Raw genomic sequence first — 14454 nt, forward strand, 5'->3', positions numbered from 1 at the left:
CTTTACATCCACTGGGAAACCCCCTATATTTGTAGACACAGGTTTCCTCATTCTGTAAAATGGTAACAACTTGAGGATAATTGTGGGCATGATGTGCATTCATGCTTTCTAAGATCTTGGTGCAGTAGCTTGGCATGTGTTGGTTATTATTACCTTTGCAAGGTCTCACATTCCTTTCTAGGACTTTTCTTATTGGATGACAAATCTGTTTACTGAGCCAAGAAAACAGTTCCTGGAACTATGCAGAATAAGTCTAATCCACCATCTACATTAACAGTCCTTCAAATACTTGAAGACAGCTTTCATGAATTTAATAACTGCTTTCTGTGTTTTTTTTTAATTTCAAGAATAGAACACAGTAGACCATAAAAATGAGCCATTATCAGTCTTCCTTTGGATTTTCTGTGTAAATGTTGTTTAACATTTAAATGGTGCTGATTATAATTTGAGATATTAACAGTTAGATATGCCATTGCGTCCCTCTGTTATTGTTTGTAAAGGAGGTTAAACACTATATTAACTTCTGAGTCATGATTTATTGTTGCTTTTGTTAGAGAAGAATAAAAACAGTAAAATAATATAATTTGATACTGCCTTTGAGAATTTTCAGTTTGCAGAGGTCTTTATTTCCTACTCAATTTTATTTTTTAAAAAGCATACATGTAGTGTAAATACAGCATCACATAAATGCTAAGTTGTTCTTTGCTTCCTGGTGTAAGCTGTCGTGTAATATTGCTCAGTAACCATTAAGCAGCTGCTCTTTCTCAGAGCTGCTCATATTTCCTTTGGTAGATGAAGGGAATTTACTCTATGAATGTCTCCAAATTGCTTTAAGATCTTTGGCCTCTGTGTCAGCTATTTAGATTCACAGTGGTCTATGTAACACATGAAAACCATGTTTTTAGAAGGCCCCAGAAGCCTGGAGGTTACACATGAGGTTGTATTAACAGCAAGCACCTGCATATGCTGAGTTTTACCCTCTGTATTGTATAGCAGGGCTTCTGACCCCCTGCATGATCCTCTCCAGTTATTTTGCCAGAGTCCTTAAGTACTCTCTCGTATGCTTGTGAGCAAGCACTATTAGCTGTCCAAGTACCGTGTCATCCACTGTTTCTTTTCTTTAGCCCGCCTCATCTTGGGTAATGTCCGTCCATTGTAAAGGCTGTGCTGCGTGCAAAGATGCATGAAGGGGGCAGCCATCTGCTTCAGGTGCTTCTCTCAGGCTACCCAGCCGCCTGATTCCCACCCACCTCCCTCCTATAAGGTCATGGTCAGCAGGTATTACCACTTATGCTTGGGAGCCCTCCTTTTACTGAGGTCTCGCTGTGCTCCATGCAGGAGTGGAGCCCAGTGGGACCTGTGGTGTTGCATTTTGGCTAGTGGGTGCCAAAGCAGTTCTGACATATTTTCAATGTCTTTCATAGTTTTAGTAAAATCTTTCAGTTTCCCTTGTAGATCCAGATTCCTTAGAACTTGGGGAATTGGGGGTAGGGAGTGGAGAAGCACCCTCAGCATTCTGAGTTGCCTTCCCTTTTCTATGAGATAGTCATTGTATTTGTCTGTGTGCGACTGCCTTGCTGTCTTCCTGCTGGTAGGATTACCTTGAGGTGGCTCTTCCCTCCCTTAGGATTCGGCTCGTGACAGGACCACACATCACTCCATCTTAATGGGCATGACTTAGAAGCAAATGGAGTCCTAACTACTCATTGGAGTGATAAGGAAATGAACTTCAGATAATATCCATGTATTGAAGTGTTATTAAGTATTACACATGGTATAATTTATATAAATGAAATGTTCACTATTCATTCACTCATTCATCGATTTATAAATATTTGTGAACTATTTGAACCCTTCTAGTCCCTTGGTAGTTATTTTGTACTAAATGTCTAAAGTTGTACATTAATTACACAACAAAGTCAGAGATATAATCTGACTGTAATCATTATGCTTTCCCATTTTGCCCAAAAGCTTAAATAAACTCCGCGGCAAACAAGTTCCAGAAAATAACAAGGGTCAGTAGAGTTATCCTTCGATCTTAAGCTATCTTTATCTTCAATATTATAAAATTATTAAGGTGTTCACTTGTGACCATGTTTCAAAAAGCTGAACTTTACATTTGTTCTGCAAGCGTTTCGTAGTTACTGTAATGTGGGCAATGAGTTAGTTGTTAAGGGAGATATAGAGATGAACAAAACCCAGTCAATCCCCCAAATAAGAAGAAACACAAGGCTTGAAAACAATTATCTTGGTAAACTTGAATGTGCAAAGTGATATAAAGTAAGAACAAACTAGGTGCTATGTGAATACAGAAGAAAGAGATTATTTCTAGGTGGCACAGGAGTTGGGAGGGGAGGGTAGAAAAGCAGATTATGGAGCAGACGGTGGTTGAGCTGGACATTGAAGGCTGTGAGTTGAGCCTGTGGAAAGAGGGCCTTCTGATCAGAGGCAGCTACGTTAGAAAGATCTGAGGGCAGGTGTTTACAGAGTACAGTAGGGGAAGGACAAATAATCTTGTGTGATTGGTTAGGCACACAGGCTGTAGTCATGATAAATAAGTTCTCTGTATTTAATGTATTTGTCATATATAAAATGTTATGTTTACCACATGTAAAATAAAGTATAATCTATTATGCTTAAAACAACAAAAGCAATAGAAATCTTTGTATACAATGATAACCTATCAAAATTAAAAACATCTTTGTCTCCAGCCACACAGAGGGAGTCATTGTCCTTTTTTTGTCTCAGTGGCTTCTTAGCACATTGTACAATGTTGTCTACCTGGAAATTTCTCAATACTCACTGAAATGAATTCAACCTGGTGAAAAATTAATTGCTGAAGAAGTAGGCGTTTCTTAAAATAGAGCTGCATCAAGTGGGGACACTTTGTTATTATCCTCTTAAAAATGTATATCTTTTTCAGAGCAGTGACTTAACATGAGACCTGAGTTTTATCACCAACTGAGATCTCATAATTTCTTTTCATTCTTTTGCTATTTCTAAAGGAGGTGGATGGATGGGTATAAAACAGTGTTCAGACATATGCAGCGCCCCTGTTTATTCACAGCAGTGAGGCATATGTGCTAATTGAATGACTTTGTCTTTTCATGCTGTGTATGGTTAAAAAGTGGGCTGGTGGCTTTCTTTCTGGTAAAATTTCTAAATGATGATTTACAAATAACTTGAGAGTGTCTGGGATTCAGTGTGCACATTTCAGTGTATGGGTGATTGCTGACTCCATAGGCCAGTCCTAACTTATTGGTAACATTTACTCAGTGCCTACTCTGGGTTTTATATTTTTATCTCACTTATTATTTGTAACAACGATGTAAGGTAGGTAATTTTATTATCTCTAATATATAAATGAGGAATCTGAGGTACAAAGAGTCTAAATGTTCCAGGACTATTATTATTATTAATTTAGAATTATTAATTATTATGATTAATTATTCCAGGGTGCCACACTGACAAACCGTAGTCAGGAGTCAAACCCCAACTCTTTGACTTGAGTGAGCCATGTTGCTAAAACACCCAGACCTCTCTCATCCCTGCCCTGAATCTAATCTCTTGGTCAGCCCTGAAGCTTTATGTAACATCCAATCAAATTGCCAGTTCTTGGAATTTAGAGTTTCTTCCTGGAAACATTTTAATTCTGAGGATTTTCACACTCTTATTCTCTCCCTGGGGCAGCAGAGAGTAGCCATATCCCTCCTACCTAAGGTGTTCCCTCCCTCCTCACCCTCACTACATTTCCTTCTTCTGGATGAGAACCTGGGGGTAGGACTGGTGTCCCCATCTGCAGTCCTGGACAGAATTAGACCAGCTAGCAAGCATGTCTGACTTACTCAGGCTCCTGACCCGTGGCCCACGGCTACTGTGGGCCCTGGACCTGGAGGTCACGGAAGGGTCAGGAGTCATTCCTGGAGGTCTGGCTTCACCACATTTGCCAGAAAAAGGATCCAGTTCTTGAAATGAAGGGAGTCCCAGGGAGTGGCGGCAAGGGTGAGACAGCAGTGAAATCATGTGAGGTATATTAATGGTGCACAGAAATAGGTCTGTGTAGAGTACTTGCTGTACGTACAGGTTCTGCTTTTGTGTGATCCATGATGGGAACAAGGGTGGGAGTGCTGGTAACAGCAACTCACTTTTTAATCAGGGAAGGATTTGTGAAAGAACAGTGGTTTCAAGAGATCTTTGGAGTAATTCCAACAAGGTGCTAATTGTGGTTGTGGTTTTCCTTTTTCTTTCTTTCTTTCTTTTTTTTTTTTTTAATGGGTGGACTTTAGTCTACCAGGTGCTACCGATCTGAGGGCCCCTGAACCTTCATTCCCTATGCGTGGGCAGTGGCAAATAAAACCATACCAATTGCCCTGTACAATTGGAAAGTTAAAAAATTTTCCTGAGAGATTATTTAGTTTCTAAAAGTTAAACGTTTGTTTAAGCAGACCCAGTTTGCATTTTACAAGAGTTTTGCTTTTACAGTTCTTCGTTGTAAGCATACTTGGGTTTTGTTCTAACCTTTGGTTTAAAACACTTGAACAAATTCTAGTGTTTAATCATTTATTTGCTTCCTGCTTATGTTGATCTCTTTCATCTTGATGTTTATTTTCAGGATACCTTGAGGATAGTTTTGTAAAATCTGGAGTCTTCAATGTATCAGAACTTGTGAGGGTATCCAGAAGTAAGTAAACTCTTTTCTTATTATTTAACTATACAGTATGATTTAAAATATTTTATATTTGAACCTTAAATACAGTATGAGGAGAACTGTGTATTAGGAGAATTTGTGTTTTAAAATCTCTGACCTTTTGATGAAATCATAAGTGAATATATTTTGTCTGGTTTTCTAAAATATTTGCATTTTAATCAGCACTTTCTGTAGTGCAAAAACAATTTGCGTTTGTTCTGCTTGCTGTGTTATTGGTATTCGTTTCATTCACTGTTCACTCTGTGACCATAGATGGTCATTTATATCAAAGGAAGTGTGATTAATTAAATGTACTCAGTGTTGTTATGATAACCCACATAAGTTTCCTGTAGATAAGTGCTTTTTCATTTTGCTAACATTTTGGTGAGGGCTTGGAGATGTACAGGATATACACACTAACATGCAGAGTGTAGAGGGATGCAGAAATTAACTTTGCAGATTGTAGCTGGATATAGATAGAAAGCATTGTTATCCAAAACAATGTCCAATTGTTTTCATTGGCCACCTCACCTGAGACACCATTCTTGGCAGGCTGGATGAGAATTTTCTCAAGTAAGTTCACCTGGCCAGCTAACTAAGCAAGGGGGAAGTTTCCTTGATCAACTCTTTTAGTTATTACTGGTGTGTGCAAATATATGTAAGATGCAGTTCTTATCTCATTGATTATGCTGAAGGGAGTGACTCATCTCTACTTGCTCTCTTCTCTGATTTAGCTTATTTATGTAACTTTGAAGGGTGTATTTTCACCTGACATTTTGATAGAGAGTGTCACAGTTTGGAATGATTTATTCAGATGATGTAGGGGCACTCTGGAGCCTGTTTAAGTTGTGTTTTTCACTTGGGTCAAATTCAGAGGTCATGAACAAGAATTATGATGATCCAAAAAGAACAAACAAGAATGAGTTACTAAGGGGACTTCCCTGGTGGCGCAGTGGTTGAGAGTCCGCCTGCCGGTGCAGGGGACACGGGTTCGTGCCCCGGTCTGGGAAGATCCCACATGCCGCGGAGCGGCTGGGCCCGTGAGCCATGGCCGCTGAGCCTGCGCGTCCGGAGCCTGTGCTCCGCAATGGGAGAGGCCACAACAGTGAGAGGCCCGCGTACCGCAAAAAAAAAAAAAAAAAAAAAAAAAAAAAAAAAAAGAATGAGTTACTAAGGGTAAGTATAGGTAGTGCTTTAGCATGGTGTTGAGTGAAGTAATCTCCAAGGTAGTAGGTGACTTTGTCTTTGGAACAGTAGTTTCTCAAATAGTTCAGATTTCTGAAGTGACTAGTGCAAATAGCCTGTATTTCAGAGAGTTCTGTACATGAGCATTTAAGACTTTAGTAGCATCCTTTCTGACGTAATTCTGCAGTGGATAAATGTATGCCCCAAAGACTTCTGCCCTGGGTCTATTGACTTGGGGGCAGTGTAGGAGACCAAATTAATATCCTGTATGCCTGTACTTACAGGGTTCATATTTGCTGGGCAAGAGGATTCTGATGATCTACTTCATTTACTTCATTCACCAAGGCGATGAGCCTTGTGTGTTTTTCCTGATCAATATGTGTTGTGCAAAGGCCTCTGATATTTGAACTTTTTTATGTTTATTTTTAATTTGGAAAGGAACATGCCTGACTTACTTATGACTACTTTATGGCATCGTGTAAGGAAGAGGGTATTTAAAGATGTGTGTATGTGTGTGTGTGTTTCCCCATACTGCTCTTTAGCAGAGAGGCTATGCTGCTACAGTTTTGAGACATTATGAAATTATTTGTTTAAATTTGTACTTTTCTCAGTTTTATGATATATTTTCACCCTTCTTATGAGAAGGACAGTAGAGTCGTCTGTCCGAAAATATTACTAGTTCCTCATTATAGGTAACATTATGCTAGATGCTGTAGGAGAGCCACATGAGAACTTTAAAAGCCCAGATTAATATTTTGAGAAATCTGAATTTGAAACATAAAAATAGATTAAAAAATACCTTTTTAGGGACTTTCCTGGTGGTCCAGTGGTAGAGAATTCACCTTCCAAAGCGGGAGGTGCAGGTTCAATCCCTGGTTTGGGAGCTAAGATCCCACATGCCTTGTGGCCAAAAAACCAAAACATAAAACAGAAGAAATATTGTAACAAATTCAATAAAGACTTTAAAAATGGTCCACATCAAAAAAATCTTAAAAAAAAAATACCTTTCTATAATAGTTCAGAAATGAGGCAAATTTAACAGATACCATTCATTCTTTCTTGATTCATATTGTCATCTCCTAGAGGTTTTTAAGTTATCTGTTATAACAAACATTACTAATTTGTAATTAGTATATTAATTATCTGTATTCATTCATTAGTTACTTTATTCAGCAAACATTTATTTTCTACTCCATATGTAAATAGGTGTCTCTGAAATGCTTGAGAAGTTATTCTCCTAAGTGTTTTAATATATCCACATTATAGTCTTATTTACACAATTGAACTTCATTGTTTATGAAATAAGGGTTTTCTAAGTAAACATCAACTTCAGCACAACCCTTATGCTGTATATCACAAATTCTGACTTCTTGAGGGTTTACGGTATGTTAATGGTTTCTGTCCTCTGGGGTTTTACTCTCATATGACCCTCTAATGTGCATGTTGACTTTAGCTAATGAAGCTATTCAGTTTTAGGATAGTGATCTTTCTGGTGAATGATATTATCACCATCTTAAAAGTTGATTTAGGATCAGCTTTTGGAGTGAGGAGAACAATAAGAGAGATTAAGGGCTGGCCTCTAACCCTTGGAATCCGAGGTTCTTCTGAGCTTGGTTTCTAAGAGGGTATTGGCAGCCTCTTAAACATGATTTGCAGCCTTCAGGCCCCTTGCTGCTCTCTGGGAGAGGTGCTAACACTGATCTTTGCATCTGATGTAAATTTTTCCAGAGGCTTTTAAACAGGCACATCTGCCTGGGACTTGCTGTTCTCATGCACTTTGTCATTAGATAAATTTTGTGCCTGTGTGCTGTTTTAGAATCTGGCCATGTTTGCTATTAATCTACTTTAATTTCCGTAATCTCCCATTTAGTGTAAAAATGCACACTAAATTTTACAGTGCTCATGTGTAAATCCATAGACAAAGTGTTTTTGTTCTTGTTTCGCTTAAGCCATGACTAAAGCTTGATTTTCTGTCTTGTCCCCCACCCCCGCAGTTTTATTGAGATTTAGTTGACATGTAGCACTGTATAATTTTAAGGTGTATAGCATAATGACTTGACTGACGTATGTTGTGAAATGCCACAGTAAGTTTAATCAACATCCATCATCTCATACAGGTATGTAAAAAAGAGAGAAAACGATATATCCTTGTGATGAGAACTCTTAGGATCTACTCTCTTAACAGCTTTCCTGTATATCCTACAGCGGTGTTAATTGTAGTCATCATGTCGTACATTACATCCCCAATACCTATTTATTTTATAACTAGAAGTTTGTACGTTTTGACCACCTTCCTCCAATTCTCCCTCCCACCCACAACACCCACCTCTGGTAACCTTTTCTTTGAGTTTGGTCGTTTGTTTGTTTAGATTCCACTATTGCTTCCTTGATACTTTGGAAGAATCCTTCTGGAACAAAACTTAGAAAAAAACAAAATTTCCAAAGATTTTAAATTATCATTTTCCTATAAATTATACCTAGTACACTTACGGTCAAGCAATCTGTGTTGACTATCAAGCCATATGTTTATTAAATAGAAACTACAAATCTTTGCCTAAATATTGCATGAGCTTAATAAATTGCAAATAGTTGATATAACCTGTAAGTTTCCTTTTGGTAACTCAGTTCTTTGAATGGAATCCATCACTGCTGTTGGAAGCCAAATAGATTGCTTACCTTCACTGAGCCCCTCAAATGCCTCCTTCCAGCACATACTCTGCTTTCCAATGTCACATAGAACATGGTTCTAATAATAAACTTTAAAGCATGTGGTTACTGTGGGATTTCTTACCTTGCATTTTTTTTAACTTCTGGTGTACCTCAAGCCACAACAAGCAGCTACATTTTAACTGTCCAAAGAACTCGGGCCATTAGGCATAGTTGCACGTTGAACACTAATATTTCTGTGTAAAATGAGGCTAAAGCATATTATATAATATGAACAACCTAACAGAAGGCAGAAACTCCAGAGTTTTAGAGCTGAGACTAATCTCGTATGTATTGATTAATTTTTAATGGGGAGAGATAATCGTTGTATATTCCTTGATTGTTTCTCTACAATAAAGCATGCACCTCCTAATCATATTTTCTTTAAAAATACTTTGGTAGTCTCAGCCTGCCTGAGATATTGAAGTACAATTCAACTGATAGTGAAGTGCAATTGAAGTACGATTCAACTGACAGTGAACACATTTCAAATGTTTATTAAAAATTCTGAGTAAGAAAAATTCCTTGAAAATCGGCTGTCCCTTTGGAATTTTTTACTCAACATGTGGTTAGTTTGGAGAGAGGGGAAGGTTAAGTAGACTTTGTATTCTTAGCGTGAATTTCAAGGGCTCCAGAATTTTCCCGCCCCACATAGGATCCACTTTCTCTCATTGGAGATCTTGAAGGCCTGATGAAAACAGGTGAAAAGATAGAAACTATTCTTAAGCATTGTCCTTTGACACCAACCTGGCTGGCCTCCATCTTGTATATCATCTCTGCCCATGACCTTGCTCCTGTAGTAATTGCTGTTTAGAGTAACCTCCCTTTAGTACCTTACTCATCTTCCAAAGCCCTGGGCCAGCTGTGACTTTTCCACAGATTTCTTGGACCATTCAAGCTCGTATCAGATTCTTCTTTCCTTGAAATCCTATAGCATTGATTGATCATGTCATTCATTTGGAAGTTTCATTATAAAACGCATTATGCTTGTATCTCTGTGTTTTTCATGACTATTTTGTGTACCCAACTTGTTGCCCAGTATGTCTTATTAAGCACAGGAACTATCTTAGACTATTTTGTGTCCCTTGCAGCACCTGCCAGTAATGGGCACAATATTTTATTGAATGAACAGACCTTCAGCAAATAGGTTCATTTGTACCAGTTCACCAGCTTTGCGTGGGTTTTTGAACTGTTTCATCTTTGCTGACCACTCTAGGTTGCCAGGGAAGAATTTCAGGGAAGAAAGCAAGGAAAGAAGGGAATTCACATTTGTTGAATATCCGTTATACACTAGGCATGATGCTGGACTTTTATCACTCCTTACCTCGTCTTGTCCTCAAAATAATCATATGTGATAGGTTATTCTAATTTTCATTTTACAGTTCAGGAAACTGAAGCACATAGCCAATAAGTGGCAGAGGGAGTTAAAACTAAAAGGCTGTCTATTTCCCAAGACCCTACTCAGTCTAACACAACATGCTGTCTGACAGATTTATTCAAGATGTCTAGAAACCAATTTAAAAATTTGAAAAGATGTAATTCATTGTATAACAACCAATATTACAGTAAAATTTTCAGTTCTTAATATCTCAACAAACTCAAAAAGACTTCTTGATTTATAAAATAATACCTTAAAGTATAAAACTCCATGAGTATATTTTAAATGATTTACGAAATTGGGCATACAAACTTTTAAAAAAACAAAACATAGCTGTTGAGTAAAACTGTACTCACCATTCATATGTGAAACCTGAATATGTATTTTGGAAAAAGAATCTTGACTTTTATTTCATATTTGCCAATTTTACTTATATACCTGTCCTAATACAAGAATTATTTTTATATCAAATAATTATAAATATGATTTCTAATGCATTCTAACATTAATGTTAACATTATTATAAAATAATAATCGCCTTTTGTGAAACTATTCTAATTCGATTTATTTAACAATAATTTGGTTTTTGAGATCTGACTTAGTACAGAGTGCCTTGCTTGGTGCTGAGCAATAGGCAACATATATTGTTCCCTGTGGCGCATCTAGAGACTAGTGGGGTGACAGGTGTAGTGACGACTAACACAAAGGACTGAGTGAAGAGGCTTGGGCAGTGGGAGTGGGAGAAGGGGTAACCAGTGATGATAGTCAGCGTGTCTCAAGTTTCCACACTTGAACATTGGCATCGTGAGGATGTTTGCAAGTCTTAACCAGTGAATGGCTGGTATTAGATTCTTAAGGCAAAGAGAGTTCCCCTCATCCTTGCCCAGAGGCATGGAAAAGATTAGATTATTACATTTGAATAGAGGTGACAACAGTAAATGGCATTCCCAATGTTTGTTGGTGTTGTTGTTTCATTCCTCAGCACCCATAACCCAGGGAACTGGAGTCAACTTCCCAATTGGAGAAATCCCAAGCCAACCATACTATCATGACATGAACTCGGGGGTCAATCTTCAGAGGTCGCTGTCTTCTCCACCAAGCAGGTAACTGAAAGAGGAGCTGCTTTTGTTCTCAGTCTATATGCAAATAGGTAGATAAGTAGACATGCAGATAGATAGGTACGCAGGTAAAGAGAAGGGGGAAATAAAGAGTTCAAGATTTTTGCTGATTTTACACAAAGTTTTAATCTTTCCTGGTTAAATTTATTTTGAAATTTGAAAGTTAAATTGTTGTTCAAAGCATTTTAAAAAGTCTTTTTGGGGAGACAAGGGAACTATGAAAATGTATTAATATTTTTATTCACTTATATGAAGTATTATAACTCTATAAGTAATTCTTTTGGTGACTTTAAAAATGATATTGCCATAGCAAAGATCCCTGGTTTAGGATTGAGTCATCCAACTTTTACCCTAATACCATGTCCAAGCTGGGGATAATGAAACATGAAAAATAAAATGTGTCATTTACTTAACCTTAAAAAGCCTTATTCTAGGCAACAGGTTTGCCAAGTTCTTCAATTAGTTGATGTTCTTTGAATAATTTAGTTAACTCTCAGTTACCAGTGAAAGTATTACCTGCTCTGAGATTTGGCCTAACCAGCCTTTGTTGGGGAGCAGCTACAGTGAGGTGACTTTGCCTTTTAGTTCTCTGCTGACATTCTCGTATTTCTCTCTTGACCTTCTGATTGTAACTTTCAGTCCCACAGGAGTTTAAAAAGAGACCTCCTATTTAAATGAGGGAAAATTAACTTGGCAAGTTGTAGTACATAGGATTTCATGATATGTTCCCCTATTGTTGAATGATAGAAGAGGGATGAGTGAATAAGACAAATAGTATAGCTTTATTGGGGGTTTTTGAGTTGGATCTTCAATATAGAAAGAGCAATCTCGGGCCTCCCTGGTGGCGCAGTGGTTGAGAGTCCGCCTGCCGATGCAGGGGATACGGGTTCGTGCCCCGGTCTGGGAGGATCCCATATGCCGCGGAGCGGCTGGGCCCGTGAGCCATGGCCGCTGGGCCTGCGCATCCGGAGCCTGTGCTCCGCAACGGGAGAGGCCACAACAGTGAGAGGCCCGCATACCGCAAAAAGAAAAAAAAAAAAAAAAAAAAAAGAAAGAGCAATCTCATTTCCATAGCATTAAATATACCCACGATCAGATAGAAGATCATACATGAGTTCCAGAGCAAAACATATATTTCACAGTATCAACTGTTAAAAAATTAAAAAATCTGGATAACTATATTCCTATGCTATTCTCAAAAACAAAAATTAATTGCATTTGAATTAATTATGGGGCTATGCACATTTGTTTGTGTTCAATTTGATGTCATTTATGGTCAAACTATATTTTGGTATAGTTAGATTGCATAGCAAGATAATAGGGTTTATTATCATTAAAACTGTCTGTGATATGGTGAAGTATTAAAAATGCTTCAGTTTTTCTAAATTTAAAATGTGAATAGTAATTTTTTATTTTGTCTGGTGGATTGGTATGCTGTCAACACAGATCTTTCCTCATGATCATTCAGTATCAGATACTACGTCATTCAAATAAAAAAGGTTTAAAAAACATTTCTCTATTATTTCCTTATGAAAATCTTTTCTCCCTCATTTCAAGTTTTCCATACATATTTACTGCTGATTTACAGATGGGAGAATTAGATTAAAGGAGGCTTAAAAAATACATTCTAGGGCCTCCCTGGTGGCGCAGTGGTTGAGAGTCCGCCTGCCGATGCAGGGGATACGGGTTCGTGCCCCGGTCTGGGAGGATCCCATATGCCGCGGAGCGGCTGGGCCCGTGAGCCATGGCCTCTGGGCCTGCGCATCCGGAGCCTGTGCTCCACAACGGGAGAGGCCACAACAGTGAGAGGCCCGCATACCGCAAAAAAAAAAAAAAAAAAAAAAAATACATTCTAACTTTGGATACCCTACAAAGAAACTAAAGAAGCTATTTACTCTCACTGGGGTTTAGCATGGATAGAAATTGCCATCTTCTGCATCATGTTAATACTCCGGGAGTTGTGAGTCAAATATTAATCACAAATGTATCTATGAATATACCCAGGCATGCACATGCTTCCAGGATTTGGAAACAGTATAGTAGAAAGAGCACAGTCTCAGAAGTCAGAAGTCTTTACTTTGTGTCAGACTGCTTCCATTAACATGCCCTGGGCAATTGATTTTCTCCAAATTTGTCTTCCCCCTTGTAAGAAAACGGAGGATTGGTTTATGTGTATGGCTTCTAAAGTGAATTAAAACTCTGAATTCCTATGACATTAGGTTTATTATCACTGTATAAAGTTCATTCAGAAGATATCATTTTTAGTTTTTATTTCCATAGGTGTGAATAAGATTTTTTTTAATTTAAGGAAAAATATCCATTTCTATACTCATAACTTACTGTTTAATAGGGTATTGGTGGAGATGTTTGAAAGCAGTATATCAAGCAATATGGCATGTGGCATAGAATAGCTTTTTAATCTCTGCTCTAAATATTCACTTTTCTTAGTAATTGAGATAAAACTATGTTTTCTTTATTAAAATATATTATAATACTTTGAAAGTTATTTTGGTTTGAATTTGGCAATGGCCTGTTTTTCATGGTTGATCTTAAGAATAAAGGATCAAAATAACCTAAGATTTTAGGAAAAATATCTAAAAACAATAAATGCTGGAAAGGGTGTGGTGAAAAGGGGACCCTCCTACCCTGTTGGTGGGAATGTAAATTGATACAACCACTATGGAAAACAGTATGGAGGTTCCTTAAAAAACTAAAAATAGAACTACCGTATGACCCAGCAATCCCACTACTGGGCATATACCCTGAGAAAACCATAATTCAAAAAGAGACATGTACCACAATGTTCAATGCAACACTATTTACAATAGCCAGGACATGGAACCAACTTAAATGCCCATCGACACATGAATGGATAAAGAAGATGTGGCACATATATGCAATGGAATATTACTCAGCCATAAAAAGAAATGAAATTGAGTTATTTGTAGTGAGGTGGACAGACCTAGAGTCTGTCATACAGAGTGAAGTAAGTCAGAAAGAGAAAAGCAAATACCGTATGCTAACACATATATATGGAATCTAAAAAAAAAAAAAGGTTCTGATGAACCTAGTTGCAGGGCAGGAATAAAGATGTAGACAGAGAATGGACTTGAGAACACAGGGTGGGAGGGGGAAACTGGGGCGAAGTGAGAGTAGCATTGATGTATATGCACTACCGAATGTAAAATAGCTAGCGGGAAGCAGCAGCATGATCTCCCTCTGCTTTGCGATGACCTAGAAAGGTAGGATAGGGGGGATGGGAGGGAGGCCCATAAGGGAGGGGATATGGGGACATATGTATGCATATAGCTGATTCACTTTGTTGCACAACAGAAACTAACACAGTATTGTGAAGCAATTATACTCCAATAAAGATCTAT

General features: G+C 37.9%; 1 protein-coding gene across 6 annotated transcripts in view; it reads left to right on the forward strand.

The window, feature by feature from the left end:
• NFIB (nuclear factor I B) overlaps positions 1–14454 on the forward strand; it is a 231968-nt gene that overhangs the window by 160840 nt on the left and 56674 nt on the right. For all 6 annotated transcript variants that reach the window (XM_082628020.1, XM_082628021.1, XM_082628022.1 and 3 more), the window contains exons 4-5: positions 4613–4681; positions 10939–11059. In XM_082628020.1, coding sequence (XP_082484146.1) covers positions 4613–4681; positions 10939–11059 — 190 coding nt within the window. The remainder of the gene's footprint in view (positions 1–4612; positions 4682–10938; positions 11060–14454) is intronic.

This window comes from Mesoplodon mirus (genome assembly GCF_964341445.2).
Source record: "Mesoplodon mirus genome assembly, chromosome: 1".
NCBI lineage: Eukaryota > Metazoa > Chordata > Mammalia > Artiodactyla > Ziphiidae > Mesoplodon > Mesoplodon mirus.